This window comes from Micropterus salmoides, unplaced genomic scaffold, assembly GCF_014851395.1.
Source record: "Micropterus salmoides isolate LMB-PRFRI ecotype aquatic unplaced genomic scaffold, ASM1485139v1 Ms_hic_scaffold_16, whole genome shotgun sequence".
Lineage (NCBI taxonomy): Eukaryota > Metazoa > Chordata > Actinopteri > Centrarchiformes > Centrarchidae > Micropterus > Micropterus salmoides.
In genome coordinates this window covers 33,095,143-33,110,558 of record NW_024040707.1, presented here as the reverse complement: position 1 = coordinate 33,110,558, position 15,416 = coordinate 33,095,143, and the positions used below count along the sequence as shown (strand labels likewise).

The window sequence follows — 15,416 nt, the reverse complement described above, 5'->3', positions numbered from 1 at the left end:
GCACCTGCAATGTAATCAAATAATCTACAAAGTAACAAATGTGAATCATTTTGGTTGGGAGGGTGGAGGTGGGTGCCATTATAAATGTACCTGAGCTGCCATTTCAGTGACTGACATGTTTTTATATCTTATGTAAAACAGGACATGATCCTGGATCATAGTAAAGATTTTCTCCAAAAATGATTGTTGTAAAACTCTCCCTGCTCTCTAAAACCATTTTTAAGGAACGAAGGCAATCCTTAGTGTCATTAGTCATTAGTATGCAGGCCATAATTTTCCTTTGGTGAGTTATTGTGTAGGCACAGAGTCTCTAAGACCAGCTACAGGTACCACTGAGGAACTAGGAGAGCAAAGAGGACCCAGGAGAGAGGTCATGTCCGTGTGACCGAGCTGCGTGATGTGGCTGTGGAGGCTGCTCAGTGACTACCATAGTATTTGACAGGCTGAGGTCTTCTATCTTGTCCCATTCAGTAGCATAGCCAGGAACACCAGACAGGACACTGAGGATTCTCCTTGGAGTCAAACAGGTTGGTGACCAGCTGTCCAAAGTGCTGCCAAAGTTAGATCTGTCCAAATACAGGTGGAGATGCCGCTCACTCCAGTGGCTCCCTGAACATCACACCCTCTGGGCCTACTGTATCCCTGCCCTGTAGCTGCTGAGGCAACTAAAGCTGTGCACGCTTTCACCATCTATTGTATGTGTGTTTTAATGAATAAGAGGTTACAAGAAACAACATTTATTTGTTAAACACAGTAGCAATATCTGTCCAAGCACTGTCCTCCAAAAGCATGTATATTTAAGTTTTCATGTTCCCTCTCAGGTCACAGTGCTGTAACCACATGTGTAAATATTGTGAGCAGGGCCAGTGTGGAGACAGCTGAGGTGAATTAACGCAAAGTAGTCTGTGTGTTGGAAAAACTAAATTCATAAATCATTTAGGTCAAATTTTTCAAATCATGTTCCTGAAAATAAACTTTCCCCTCCTCTCCTAGCTCCCTATGTAAGCTGTCACCAAGCTGTGTCTGGTTACCATAAAAAAGATCACAGATCAAATTATTACTTTACAGTTGACTCTTTTTTTTGCTGGTCTCTACAGACAACTCTCAATTTTAGATTTATTTTCTGCTGTTCTTCTCTTACCCTGGGATTACTTGCTTTAGATAGATCTTGGCTTCATTACATTTTTCCTTAAGAGACATTTAGGTTTCACAGATCAGAATTCATTAGCCTAGCTCAATAGCTCAGCAAAAAAACAGGTCTGATAGATGCACGAATCTGAGGCTTGAAAGAAGGCCTGAAGTGCTTGGGTTATGGCTAAAAAGACCAACTCATTCTTATTTACAGGTCATCCAATACTGCATAGACTACTATTACACAACCCTGAAGATGGGTTTGTAAATGTATTTATTCTTGGTTTTAAGATTTTATATCAGCATGACAATTATAATCTGTTCTGTTAGCTAGAGTAAGCATAACACAGAATAATAAAAATAATAAAAGGTAATAACAATGAGATACAGAATAAATTATTTTTAAATGGGAAATAAAACAGAAATGAAATATTGACATTACAAATTAATTATAGGATTTGCTATGGACAAATAAATTATGTGTAGAAAATATATAAAGATAAGAAATGAAATGTGACGTGGGGGCTGAATGCACAATAAAAAGCCCATTCTGATGATATGTGATATATATATGTATATATATATATATATATATATATATATATATATATATATATATATATATATATATATATATATATATATATATATATATGTATATATGTATGTATATATATGTATGTATATATATGTATGTATATATATGTATGTATATATATGTATATATATATGTATGTATATATATATATATATGTATATATATATGTATGTATATATATGTATGTATATATATATATGGTATATGTGACAAGTGCAGGGATTACATAAGGGAATAAAAGTCCAGTTTGATGACCCCTTCTCTTAGCAAAAGTGATTTTATAAGTAAATATCCTCAGCCAGATATTGTTAGAAATATACAATTAAATGAGCACCATCATATTTTACAATCACAGGCTGTAAAACACCCTTTCTCAACAGAAATAGTGGCCTTTGGATTCATTTCACGGCCGACTGGCAGAAATTTGAAATGGAATCAAGCCATCTTACGGCAGACGGCCCAAACAGAAATGGAACGCGCCCAGTCCACTTACGTGGATCGAGAGAGGGAGGGGGAGCGAGAGGGGGGGAGAGAGAGATACGTTAATCAATTGAAGCTTTGGCGTTTTGTGAACATGAGCTTATTAACTTATTAAATCGCCATAAAACAATCAAATTCGGAGCAAAGCAAAGCTAGTGAAGGTTAAAGTTACGTTAGCAGCGATGCTAACGCGCAGCTGCACCTGCAAGCAGACGTGAGCAGCGTGAGGACCGGACAGGATGATGGACAGAACTTTAAATCAGGGAGAGATACTGGTGGAGGAGAAAGTTAATAGATGATTTAAAAGTGCTTTATTTAAATGGACACGGAGCTGCCAGAACAAGAAGCAGGGGAGAGGATGCTGAGGCTATATAGATGTTTAATTAACAGAAAGGTAAGCATGTGTTTTTATTAACGTTATTCCGTAGTGTTGGATGTTGATTAATTATCTTGAGAGAGTGATGAGCAAGTGGGCGTTTGTGCTGTGAAATTATAAGAGTTGACTAACTTAATGCAAACTTATGTAAGTCCCATGTTGTGGGCATGATGCCTGAATGTAATATTTTGGCTTATTGCTGTAAATACAGTGGTGGAAGAAGTACTCGATTTTCCTACTTAAGTAAAAATGCAGATACCACATAAAAAAGTTACTCAAGTAAAAGTAAAAAAGTACCTGGTTTTAAAATATACTTAAGTAATCAAAAGAACTACACATCAAAATCTATACACAGTATTTATTTTTAAATTCACTCCAGACAGCATTATAAGTTACAGTGAATCACAATAAGGAAGAGTACAAGTGGATATTTCCTATACTGTGGGAGGATTAGCCTGTGTTCTGCTCTTGTAGTAGTTTCCCCCTTCAGACCGACCTCATTTTGGACTTTGGGCATGTGCACGGGTTGTGTTGGACAAGGAGGTCAAAACTAACTGAAACACTTCTCAATTCACAATCTCATCAAAAATCCACATGTTAACGTCTGCACCTCTGATAAAGTGCAACTCACAGTCCCACACAGAGCGAGGTTGGCTTCAGTTTTCACATGTTTATATTGCAAAGCTCTAGCAGCTACGTTAGCACTCGGCCACAGACAAAAACAGAGCTGCTGCACAGTCACACCTGACACAACAATGCTCTCACTACAGTCCTCCCTCTTTAATTAGCCTGAATAGAAACCTCTTCTAGAAAAGTCCAGAGCTGATTTGAACAGACCTCTGGGCACTAACTCAGTCCTCATGAAGTCTGTTAAGACCGGGGGCCAGTCTGCCGGGTCATTTGGTGAAGCAGCAACTGTTCCGTTAGGGTCTGATGCTGGCTGTTCATCTCTGGCTGCGCTGGTAATGTCTGAGGCTGCCTGTGTTTCACCTGGGTCTGTGGGACCCGCTAAAGACATCCGGACCGGGTCTGTGCTCGCACTGACTGAGGCCGGATGTGGATCAGCTGGGCTGACTGGCTGGAGTCTGTTCTTGTACTGGCTGATGATCCCAAATTTACTCCACTGACAAACTTAAGCAAAGCCCTTGTCAATGTAATGCAAATCCACTGCTTCCCATCTTGCATTAGTCCAGAGTTGGAAATAAACTTCACTGTCTTGTTTTAAAATGATGTATGAGGAGTGCCCTCACATCCTGTCTGGACTGGTTCACAGATGTTTATTGCTGGAATGCGTGAATAAAATTTTTTAGGCCGTGAATATGAACGCATTTCCACGTGCAATGCGGTCATCTTTTCCGAGCTGCAGTTTATAAACACTGTGGCCCGTCTGCATCTATCAAACATAATAAATAGTTGTATTTTTACTCAACATTGTTCTGTCACAGTCTGGCAAGAAACCAAGACACGACAGACAAGAGCTGCGCTTCTCAGCTGGTTAGCAGGACAGACAGACAGAAATTCACAGCAGCTACACATTAACTGAACATTAGGCTACTGTTACTGTTACCTGCTGACATCAGACTCTGAGAGGAGCGAACACAAGTTTACCTGCCTGCTGTTCCTGCACTTCACTCTCACTGAGCTTCTTTCTCTTCTCGTGCCTAGAAGGATAGTCCCTCTTCATCCTCTCATTTGACACGACAGTGAGGCGGGGCCGTCCACCTCTGCGCAAGACTGACTTTATTACTATCCCTGTGTAAGCCGGTGTCGCATCTGCTGGGTTAATTCGCGCAGAGTCAGCTTTATTAGTTCACATTTGTTTTTCAGTGCTGCAACCGGGGTGAGATCAGTGCTATCCACTGGCCCACCGTGCCGCCCAACAATGCACCAATATATGCACATATTGTTTATTGTGTCACTGTTGTTTAGTTTCAGCACATGTATTACCTGTGTGCCAGGTACTGTCTATAACCTACTGGGTTCAGTAGCTGACAGATGTTGTGCAAAGTTAACGTTAGTTACCACTGAAAGGAAGTATTTCCTGCCTGCGGGAGTGTAAGCATTCAGTGGTGACAGCGGAGCTTCGAGTTCACCAAAGTAGATGAAAAATATAACGTGGATTGTTTAATCTATCCTTTCAGTATTGTTGTTTTATCAACAAGGTTTTGCAAAGCAAGCTAACATATGGCTTCTGCCTTCTGTAGGCTAACATTATGTGTTATTGAATCAAGAATGTATAAACAAGAAACCACATTTTTTCTCTCAGTAAAGCAAACATTTAGGTAGGTAGGTAGGTTTTATTTTCACAATATAACAAGTTGTAGAGTGAAATTGAGTTTTATAACTCCCTTCTGCTACATAGCAGACAGGAAACAATTAATTATAAAAATGGCAACAGAAATAAACTATCATCACTGGAGCAGTGCTGAGGATGAACTAGAGTTTAAGAGTCTGATAGTTTGGGGGGGAAAGCTGCTCTGCAATCTGGTGGTGCAGCAGCAGAAACTTCTATATCTCTTCCCAGAAGGCAGCAGGGTGAACAGGCTGTGGCTAGGTGGGAACTGTCCTTTAGTATCCTTTGGGCTCTGCAGGCACCTCACCTCACTGATATCACTGATGCTCGGGAGATGGGTACCAATGATCTTCTGTTGATCTTCTGAGTGTTTTAATCACCCGCTGCAGAACTCTCCGGTCCTGGGCTGTGCACATCCCATGTTAGTGACGTTTCCAGTCTGGATGCATTCTGTTGCTCCCCTGTAAAAGCTGACAAGGACTTGGCGTGGGAATTTGGTCTTCTTAAGCTTCCTCAAGAAATCCAGTCGTATCTTAGCTTTCTTCACCAGCGTGGAGATGTGAGACGACCATGTCAGGTTCTCTGTGATGCCGATTCCCAGGATCTTGAAACTATTCACCTGCTCCACCTCAGCTCTACTGATGCCGACAGGAGTGTGTGTCTTTATCTCCTTCTTCCTAAAATCAATGAGCAGCTCCTTGGTTTTGCTGACGTTGAGCGGTAGGTTGTTCTCTGAGCACCACTCTACAAGATTATGAATTTCCTCCCCATATGAAGTCTCATCCATGTCGGGGGATGCAGTCGTGGGTGTACAGCGTGAACAGGAGGGGGTTGAGCACACAGCCCTGGGGGGCTCCCGTGTTGAGCACTAGAGTTGTGGAGGTGAGTCCGCCAATCCGAACTGACTGGGGCCCGTTCGTGAGAAGTCCACTATCCAGTTGCAGAGTGTTGTATTTAAACCCAGAGTGCTGAATTTGCTGATCATTTTCTTAAGGGACATTGTGTTGTACGCTGAGCTGAAATCCACAATCAGGATTCTGAAGTAGGTGGTGTTTTTCTCAAGGTGTGTATATATTAATACATATAAATAGATCTGTTTTAAAGTTGAGAGTCTAACAATGTTGTAGGCAGTCAGCAATCAATGTATAAATGGATTTCTCTGAAAATACTTACTTCTTTGGAGAAGCTATAACTGGCCATATAGACTAGTAATAACCTGGTTGGGGATAAGGTTAGGTGAGGTGTTTCTGTGTTTATTGCGAGATCTCTCTATGAAAGTGATTTGTGTTTTGGATTCTATTCGCTCATGAGTTCAAGCGAGCACGTGTACGAGCGCACGCCTGGTTGCAATCTTAAAACCGCAACATGAGTGGCCGCTGGAAATTCCATAATGCCCCTTTAATGTTAACATTAATTCCACACCCAAACTTACAGCTCCATTAAATAAAATAGAAAGTTCAATTAACTTAACGTTATGTTACTGCAATTTTTGTTTCAAGATTCACCACTTATCAGATATTAATTATGAAGCAGCTGCCGGGTCAGCAGACAGACACAGCAATCCCTCAACAGCCTCTTGTAACGTTAAATTTGGTCTTATACAAGTGAACTGCACTCACCACATTCAGAGCTACAACTGAAGAGTCTGTGTAAAATGTCACATAAAATATCAGCGCTAACGTATTGCATCCAGTCCAGTCCTGAACAGTCTAATGTCAAAGCTGCAAGGAAAATTGAGATCTGGTGTCAAACTAAACATTCTCGAATCGATGACAGTCCTTCATTTCAAAATGGAGGTTTGTGGTGGTTTTCGCGGTCTGTTAATATTACTGTATTTAGATTTAGAGTAATATTTTCCCAGAATGCATTGAAAATCTACAGTAACATACTGTCCACCGCTTATACAGTTGGAAACAGTTAAAAATACAGTAATAATACTTAAAAGTATAAAAATAAATTCAGTGTATAGTCTGACGATGTTATAACTGACCATGGAGTCGATCACTTGGTCATCCATGTTACTGTTTGCAGGCCTGCATTAACCTGCAGTTAGGCCTGAGCCTCAGAGGTTTTGTAGGCCCACAATAAAAACAATAAAAATGTCTAATGACCACGTTTATCTATACTTTGCGCGACAGTAAGCATGATCGGTATGCGTACAGTAAAGGCAATGAGTCACATTATGACCTTATGAATCTTTTCTAAGGAAGATGCTCCTACCAATAGCTACGGAGTCAACACTGTAAAATCAAGATCACAGTAATAATTAGTTGATCAGCAAACACATGAATGCAGCATTGTAGACAATATTTTGTCCTTGTAATCCACGTTTCCATTGCAAATGATAGCCTTTAGATATTATTGGAAACTATTCAGAATCCCCCTCCTTAAAGGGGAAGGGGATTAGTATCGTAATCATTTAATATTGCATTGCAAATAAATTTTCATACACACAAAGCGATTACAGTACTGGTCCTTCCAGGCTGGACATGCATTCTGCCATAAAACGTATCCGCCCTCTATAATGCACAGATGTTAATCTGATTCCAGTTATTTTGATTTTACAGTGTCACATTTTAGGGTCTAGTTCTAGCTTCCAAACAGTAACATGGATGATGAGCAAGTGATTAAATCCGTGGTCAGTTTTATCATTGTCAGACTATTGCAAAAAAATTTTGCTATAAGATAAATATAAAGTTCAACATAATGTAAATGTAAATCTGGAAGCCATGCATTAGCTTGCTTTGCAAAACCTTTTTGATAAAACAACAATACTAAAAGGATAAATAAACAATCTACATGTTATATTTATCAGTTACTTTGTTGAACTCGAAGTTCCTTCACAGCTGAATGCATGCGCTCCAACTGTCGGGGGAACGCCTTCTATCTGTGGTACCTACCTTGGCACGACACCGGCCGATCAGCAGCCTCTCTGTGCTGATACTGGAAATGTGCATGTGTATTGTTGTGGGTTACAGTCAAATGTGTCGTTTGACTTTCCAACAGCCATATACAGTATGTAATTTTGGGACACTTGACAATAAACCTATTTTGTCATTTAGGTATGAGGATGTGTTGCAGCAATGAACCATAATATACAGCTACTGCATTGATGATGCAGGTGTCATGCTTAAACTCATATTTTTATTTAAAAAGAAACAATATTTTAATTCAATTGATATTCTATAACATATATCTTACTCAAAACACAAATTACTTACATTTTGATAACAAATAAGTACTTACTAGGAGTAGAAATATGCAAAAAAATATTATCCTCTGAGGGTATCAAAATCACCAGGATTTTTTGCAACTTACAACTCAGCAGGGACATGTCACAAATGTGTTTCAACTCAATACACATCTGACTGGCTTACAATAAAAAGTGAAATTTATATAACAAGCTGCTGCATTGGAAGAAACATCTTACAGCAAAAAAAGTGATGATGTCTTTATAACAGACATTTCTCACTAATGGGCAATACACAAAGAGGAAATCAATTTGGAATTTAAAAATTGAGCATTTTATATTTAAAGTAGATCTCATGCAGATGTCTATGAAGATTCTCAGTCATCCAGGTCATAGTTATCCAACGAAGGTTAAAATGAAGGGCAACTGGACTTGGTTGAAGCTTCAACCAAGTCTAGTTCGTTGTATAGATCTCATGCAGTCTGAAAATCCTTCTACAGTTTAATGTTACTATTAAACAGTAGTTTAATGTTATAAGTGAGTTAAACACATTATAACCTTGTTAAATATTTAAAAACTAAGGGATAGTAAAATAAAACAAAATGAAATTTCATAATATGTATTTTATTTTACCTAAAAAACCATGAGACATGTCTTTCTCTAGTTAAAGTTGCTCCTGTGCAATAAATCGGTTATGTCAATAGAGGGCGATAGAGAGCAAAAAGTGTGTGTATTCAGAGTACGTACACACACCGAAAATCCACACACATTTTCGATTTTGGCATCTTTTTGAGGACCTCTCTGAAACTTTGAGAGAAGCATATAACAGACTCTGGAGGCCATTACAGTGAAAATAAAGTGAGGACCGGCCTAAATGTCCTCACTTTGCAAAATGGTCCTCACTCCAAAGGTTAAAAACCCTTGCTTGTCCTCACAAAGATAGCTGTACAAACACACACACACACACACACACACACACACACACACACACACACACACACACACACAGGTAAGACTCATTTTAATCAGGGTACCCGCGGGGTCTTAAAAGTTTTTAAAAGGGTGGTGATGGAGCAGTGGATGCCTTTGGTGTGAGAAACCTGGGTTCAAATCCCCACTGTACACTTAACCCCTCGTTGCTCCAAAGGCGTGTGATCTGTGACATATATAGCAATTGTAAGTCACTTTGGAGAAAAGCATCAGCTAAAATGAATAAATGTAATGTAAAAAAGTCTTAAATTTAATATTCTAAAAATAAATAAACCTTATAAGTGTTAAATTTCATTTTCATTTTTCTTGTCGTTTCATAGGATTACATAAATGCCGTAACATCATAAATAAATATCTTATGTGTGTTTGACTTTAGAATTTACTAGATGTGACTCGGATGTGATACGACAGTACAGATAACGTTACTGTTTACGTCAGTGTTTAGCTTTACACTGTGGACTGTGCACGAATCAGTCAGTTGTTAGGAAAGAAAAGAAAACGTCTCTGATGTGCTACTAACAAGCTTGTTAGCTCGTTGACTCATAATGTGCAAGTGTCTGAAGTACGGAAGGCCAGAAATGCGGACAAGTTGGTGGACGAGGCTGAGGGCAGTGGCGCTGAGGTTAGCACAACAAGCAGATTGGCGTGCGAGTCAGTCACAGCATGGCGAGCGGTAATGAAACAGTGGAGCTGGAAGACCTGTCTGCAGGTTCCTGATCAGTTAACGTTACAACAGCAGCAGAGAAAGTTGTGTATGAGATGAGGACTGTCTGTGTGTTGGCGTTGTTGTAGGGTAACGTTATGTGAATGGAAACATCCAACATGCTAATGCACATTAAACTACATCACCCAGATGCCCCGATCACCAGGACGAGGAAAAACAAACCGGAGCCCAACTCTTTATCCAATACTATATAATACTATATTTCAAGCAGTCGTTGGATGCAAAAACAGAACAGGATGAATAATCACTGAAGCAACTGGCAGCTAGGCACATTATATTGCATTACACTACCTTATCTAGCCAAGGTGTAACTAATTGGAACAACTCAAACTGCACAATTTATTTTATATGTTTGGTTTCACACCATAAGAGTTCTGACTGTGACAAATAATTTATTAATTTCATAGGTGTCATTTACACTGGGGATGCTGGAGATGTGTCTCCATCACTTTCTTTAAATTTGTTAAATATGATCTGAAAAATGGCTTACTACAAGAAATGTTAAAAGACAAATGAAAATGCTTTGAGAAAGGTTTATTTGCACAATAAAAAAAACATGCAGTGCAATGTAAATATAGAAGAAACAAATGTTGATTGTCCAAAAAACCCCAACTTAAGCTAAAAAAACAAGCTGCTGATTACATTATATTCTGTTCTGAAAATGTCTCCTGGTTGCAGGAAATTGAGTGTTTAATGCTCAGAATGTTCTAGGGGACCCCCAGACCCCCCATTTATATCAGCATTGAGTATTTCATCAAAATAGTGTTAAAATATCTTCTTGTCTTGTTCTCATGAACCCAATATTGTGCATCATGCATGTGAGCTAAGTGTATCGTCACACCCCTAATCTGAACCCCTATGTCCTCACCACTTTTCAACGTGATTTATTTTATGTTATCAGAGTACAATCACACCCCAAAAAGCTGTAGTGTTTGAAATAAAAATGTGAGTATTATAATAAAATGTTTTATTAAATTCAGGAAACTCATTTCTCGAGCTTAAAATTCATACAAATTTTCCATTATTATTATTCTTATTTTCCATTCAATTTCATCCTAGGTGGTATTATAAAGGTCTTAAAAAGTCTTAAATTTAACTTGGAGATTCCTGGGGGTACCCTGTTAATGTACATCCACCTGTTTGCCTCTCTGTACGTCCACCACAGAGCGCCACCCAGCCCAGGCTGTCCTACGCAGAGATGACAGAGGATTACCCACGTTACCCTGACATCCATGACTTGGACCTCGCCCTGCTCAACCCCCGCATGATAGTGGTACGACCCATTTAAACAGAGTCATAAGAGTCCACTTTTCCCCCAGTGGAGACACATAAAATAAGATGTTGTGATCTTTAAACATGTCTCCGCAGGACGTCACCCCCTACATGAACCCGTGTCCCTACACAGTGTCACCCAACACCCGCATCTGCCAGGTGTTCAACCTGTTCAGGACCATGGGCCTGCGACACTTACCTGTGGTCAACGCTGTGGGGGAGGTGAGTTGTTCTCCTCCAGAATGACTGGTTCCTCCGGTCTGAGCGGCTTCTGATGAGTCTGACTGAGCTCTTGTTTCTGCTGTCTCTTTCAGATTGTCGGAATAATCACAAGACATAATTTAACCCACGAGTTCCTGGTGGCCAAACTGCGACAGCACTACATCACCATTTGAGTCGACTCTGGACGTCCTGCCGTCCTCCTCCGACCCCCCCAGACTCTGTTCAGCCTGGTCCTGAGCCTCTTGTCTCTGTCCTTTCCTAACAGCATGTTCCCAAACACTTTCAGGGCTTTCACAACCACACACACGTTCTCCGTCACCCAGTCAGGAACACACTTCTCCAATAAGTGAAACCATTCAGTTGTATTTCACATTTCCAGTGTAGCGTTGTCAGCCTCCGATCCACCGGGCCGGACACATGTACTGTAGGTACCATACAACAGTTATGGAATAGATAATTGCTAATGTAACTGGAGGACTGAGAACAGGTTTCTTTTTTTAAATCAGGAGATCGCTTCGTTAGCAGCATCACACAGTCCCAACATGAATTATATCTGTGGTCTCCACACAGATGAAGACCAGCCCTGAAGATTTGTTCAGTGATTCTGACAGGTCTGAAGTTGAGCTCATTGGCTGCTGTTTCTGCTGGTTGGAGACGCAATTGACCAATCAGAGCTTGCTAGGCAGAATTCAGACTGAGGAAGTCATCGTTAGCTAGCTATAGAACTACATCTGGGAAAACATGCAAAACAGAAACAGAGCAGACTTGCAGTGGTGCTGTGCCATGCTTCTGACGGCCCATTATTCCAAACTCCAATAGTCTGAAAAATGTCTTACTGGACCTAAAGCCCATTTGTCAGCCCGTTACCCCGAAAAACAAATTCCCAATGCTCTGAAAATACCAGTTGTTAGTTCAGTGGCTGACCCCGAGTCTGTGGTGCTCAGTCGGCGCTGATTTTATTCCCTCGTTGGAAATTTGTCTGCGACAGTAACATCTTTTGAAATGTGGTTTGGTGGAAGGCTGGCAAATCCTATTAAAGGGTCATTTCGGCATGTTTAAACCAGGGCCCTGTTTCCACATATTTTAGGGTCAAAATGACTCGTAGGTACGAATCTGCAGCCGTGGCGTCCACAGAAAGTGCTTCTTCTGCCTGCAACAGGCTCAGGCTGTTACACCAGGTGTCTGACAGCATCATGGAAAGGATCCCTACAAGGGACTCCCGCTGACCCCCTTTGTTTTTAACAGGAAACTGAAGTCTTGCGAATCTGGCGAGGGGACAGTTGTTGCAGGAAGATGGTGGTGGAAACGAGGGAGAGGAGTTTGTTGTGTAGGTAGAGGAGCTGCTAGAATCTCCAACACAACAAACTCTTCTCTCCACCTCACATTACCACCAGCGTCTTTCTGCAACAACTGTCCTGTCACGTGATTTCAGAGTGAGACTTCAGTCCTGTTAAAAACAAAAGGGCTCAGCAGGAGTCCCTCGTAGGGATCCTTTCCATGACGCTGTCAGACACCTGGTGTAACAGTCTAAGCCTGTCTGTGTTTTTTTTGTTCCCTGAAGGAAAATGCTGTGACTGCCGGCTGAAGCAAACCTTTTCGTTCCTTCTAGTTTACAACACCAACAAGTGTGGGAACAGGGCCCAGGTTAAGACATACAGGAGTTACCATTTAAGAGCGAAACACCAGCCCATTCAGCGCCATGGACCGGGCCAACAGTCCCTGAACTGATACCTGGAGAGAGGGAAATCCAGCTTTCTGTCAGAAAGCCGTCAGGAGGTCAGGTGACGTAGTTTAAGATTATAAAGAGATCTGTAGGAAGGAGGTCGGGGTGGATGGATGGGTTTTTCACCCAGGAGACACGTGTCCTGTGTGAAACCAAAAGTCAACATTGATTTATTATTTTAACCCGACCATGATGTTTGGGCCGTCCCCCGAGCAGTGCTGAACAGACCCAGTCTTCATCAGAGAGGTAACATGAAGAGGATTTATAGTCTCCGCTCTGTTAACGGAGGAATCTCACATTAAAGTAATGCTGTTTGCTGCAGCTGCATCAGAGTGAGACATTAGTTTGAATTAATTTGAACTTGATTGTGTGACAGAGTGACTACCCAAGTGAAATATCAATATCACGTGCAAAGGTTTCCTTACTGCCTTCATGAACAAACTTTTATTTGACCTTTTCATTTAGCTTTATCAACGTTGTCACTGTAGCACTTTTACTTTTGTAGAGTAACTGGAACATGTGCACTACATGCAGGCTGCTAAAGACTGACCATATCACTTCATTCCAGTACGGACATACAGAAACATTTCTAACCACTGCAGCGGTCTACACACACATTAGCGTTTGTTTTGCACTTCTGATATGTTGTAGTATTTAGTGAGCTCAGTGTTAGCATGCGTCAGGGCTGAGAGGATGTGTGTCTGGCGCTCTCAGGTTTCTTATGTAAGAGGAAATTTGGACTGAATTTAATATTTCACATTAATCCTCAGTTATCAGTTTCATCAGCAGCAGGAGAGTCTCCCTGTCGTTTCATTCTCATTCCTAAAAGGGACTAAAAATCGAGTCGGAGCGAAGACAAGTAACAGGAAGTGGAACTGTGCTTTTATTGATGGACATGGAGTCCACTGTATGTCAGGTTTCTAACGGCTTATAACAAACCATGATGGCACATATATGTACATTCCTTATTTGTTTCATGTCTCTGCTTTATGTTTTATTTAAGAGATTATTTTTTATACTGTTTTATTGTTATGATTTGCTGCCTGTGAATAATTCACTGCATTTCTAAATGGACTGAGGCGGTCCTTAATAAAATTATTGTTTATAGTGAAGGCATTGCATTGTCTTCAATAAATATGTTATCCCATCTAAACTCCACACTTGGCGTGGCAGGTGGCGTGCTGGAGCAGTGTGCAGGAACATGTCCTGCTGCGAAGCATGTTTCATCTGACTTCCGTGGAGATTTAGCCGGCACCCTGCGCTTCTTTAGAAGTCTTTGTTTCTACAGATGCAGAGAACTGGCACAACAAGCTGCAGCGGTGGAATAAAGAGCAGAGAGACCTCTGTCTTGTGCCTTTATGATTGTTCAAATAAAGGTCCCTCTGTTCAATCACACAAAGTGTCTGCATCTTTATTTGTCTAGACTCAGATGAGGCTGCATGCACTGATTCCTGCTGTCTGTGTTCACTAGAGCTGAAAGGATTAGTTCAATCATTGATTTCATGGTCAGAAATAAGCAGAAGTAATATGGACAGTAATAGTTGTTTGCAGTGTTCACACTGTAAAAAAAGACTAATCATATTTCAAAAAACCCAGATGATCCCTGTAGCAGTATAGCGGCTCAGATCTTTGGACCTGTTGTCCAGCCTCCCTCAAGCTCATCCCATAGTTCCCACAGTTACCACAACATGGTCAACCACAGTAGCTCTGAATTCATCAGTTCTCATATTCCTGACTCCCCTCCTTCTCCCTCATCCTACTAAATCTCACCCTCTCCTCTTCTTACTTCTTCACCTCCTCTTCCTCCTCTAAATCTAACCTCTCTTCCTCTCTGTCCAAACATAAACAGCTGAGGCTGATGGGAATGCCATTTGTCTTGCAGGTATCTTAATATCAGGCACATTAAAAGGTTTGACATGATGGTGGGGCCAAATGAAGTCACAATAAGGATGGAGTTAGGAAGTTGTTAGGATGGATGGATGAAGGGTGACCATCACCAAAGTCACACAACATTGGTTGGCTGGTTCAACATATCCAGGACTGTGTATTTACTCTGGAACCAAAGTGCAGGCAACATTATAAAATCTCTAAAAGGCATCAACCTTTTAGAACCCCAATCAAGTTGTTCTGATTATTTCAAACTGGTTTACTGTGTTAAGCATTGTAAACGATTTAATAAATATTAATATTTTGAAGTCGTAAGGTACATTAGGTCATTAGTATTGATGGTTTCCTACTGCTCCATTAAACACCAGTACATGGTCCATTAACCATCAGAGCCCTGATTAGAAGGTGTTACTGTTCTGTTGGCTCCTTAAAGACTATCTCAACATCTACACGGCGCTGCAGTTGTAGTCGTAGTTTTCCTTGATGCTTGATATTTAATCTGTGCTGAGCTCTGCGGAGCCATGATGTGT

At 40.7% G+C, this 15,416-nt stretch overlaps 1 protein-coding gene across 2 annotated transcripts in view; it reads left to right on the top strand.

Moving 5' to 3' along the window:
* clcn6 (chloride channel 6) overlaps positions 1-14,394 on the top strand; it is a 47,694-nt gene extending 33,300 nt beyond the window's left edge. For both annotated transcript variants that reach the window (XM_038721583.1, XM_038721582.1), the window contains exons 21-23: positions 10,948-11,055; positions 11,151-11,276; positions 11,369-14,394. In XM_038721583.1, coding sequence (XP_038577511.1) covers positions 10,948-11,055; positions 11,151-11,276; positions 11,369-11,449 — 315 coding nt within the window. In that variant the 3' untranslated portion in view covers positions 11,450-14,394. The remainder of the gene's footprint in view (positions 1-10,947; positions 11,056-11,150; positions 11,277-11,368) is intronic.
* Positions 14,395-15,416: the final 1,022 nt, after the last annotated feature.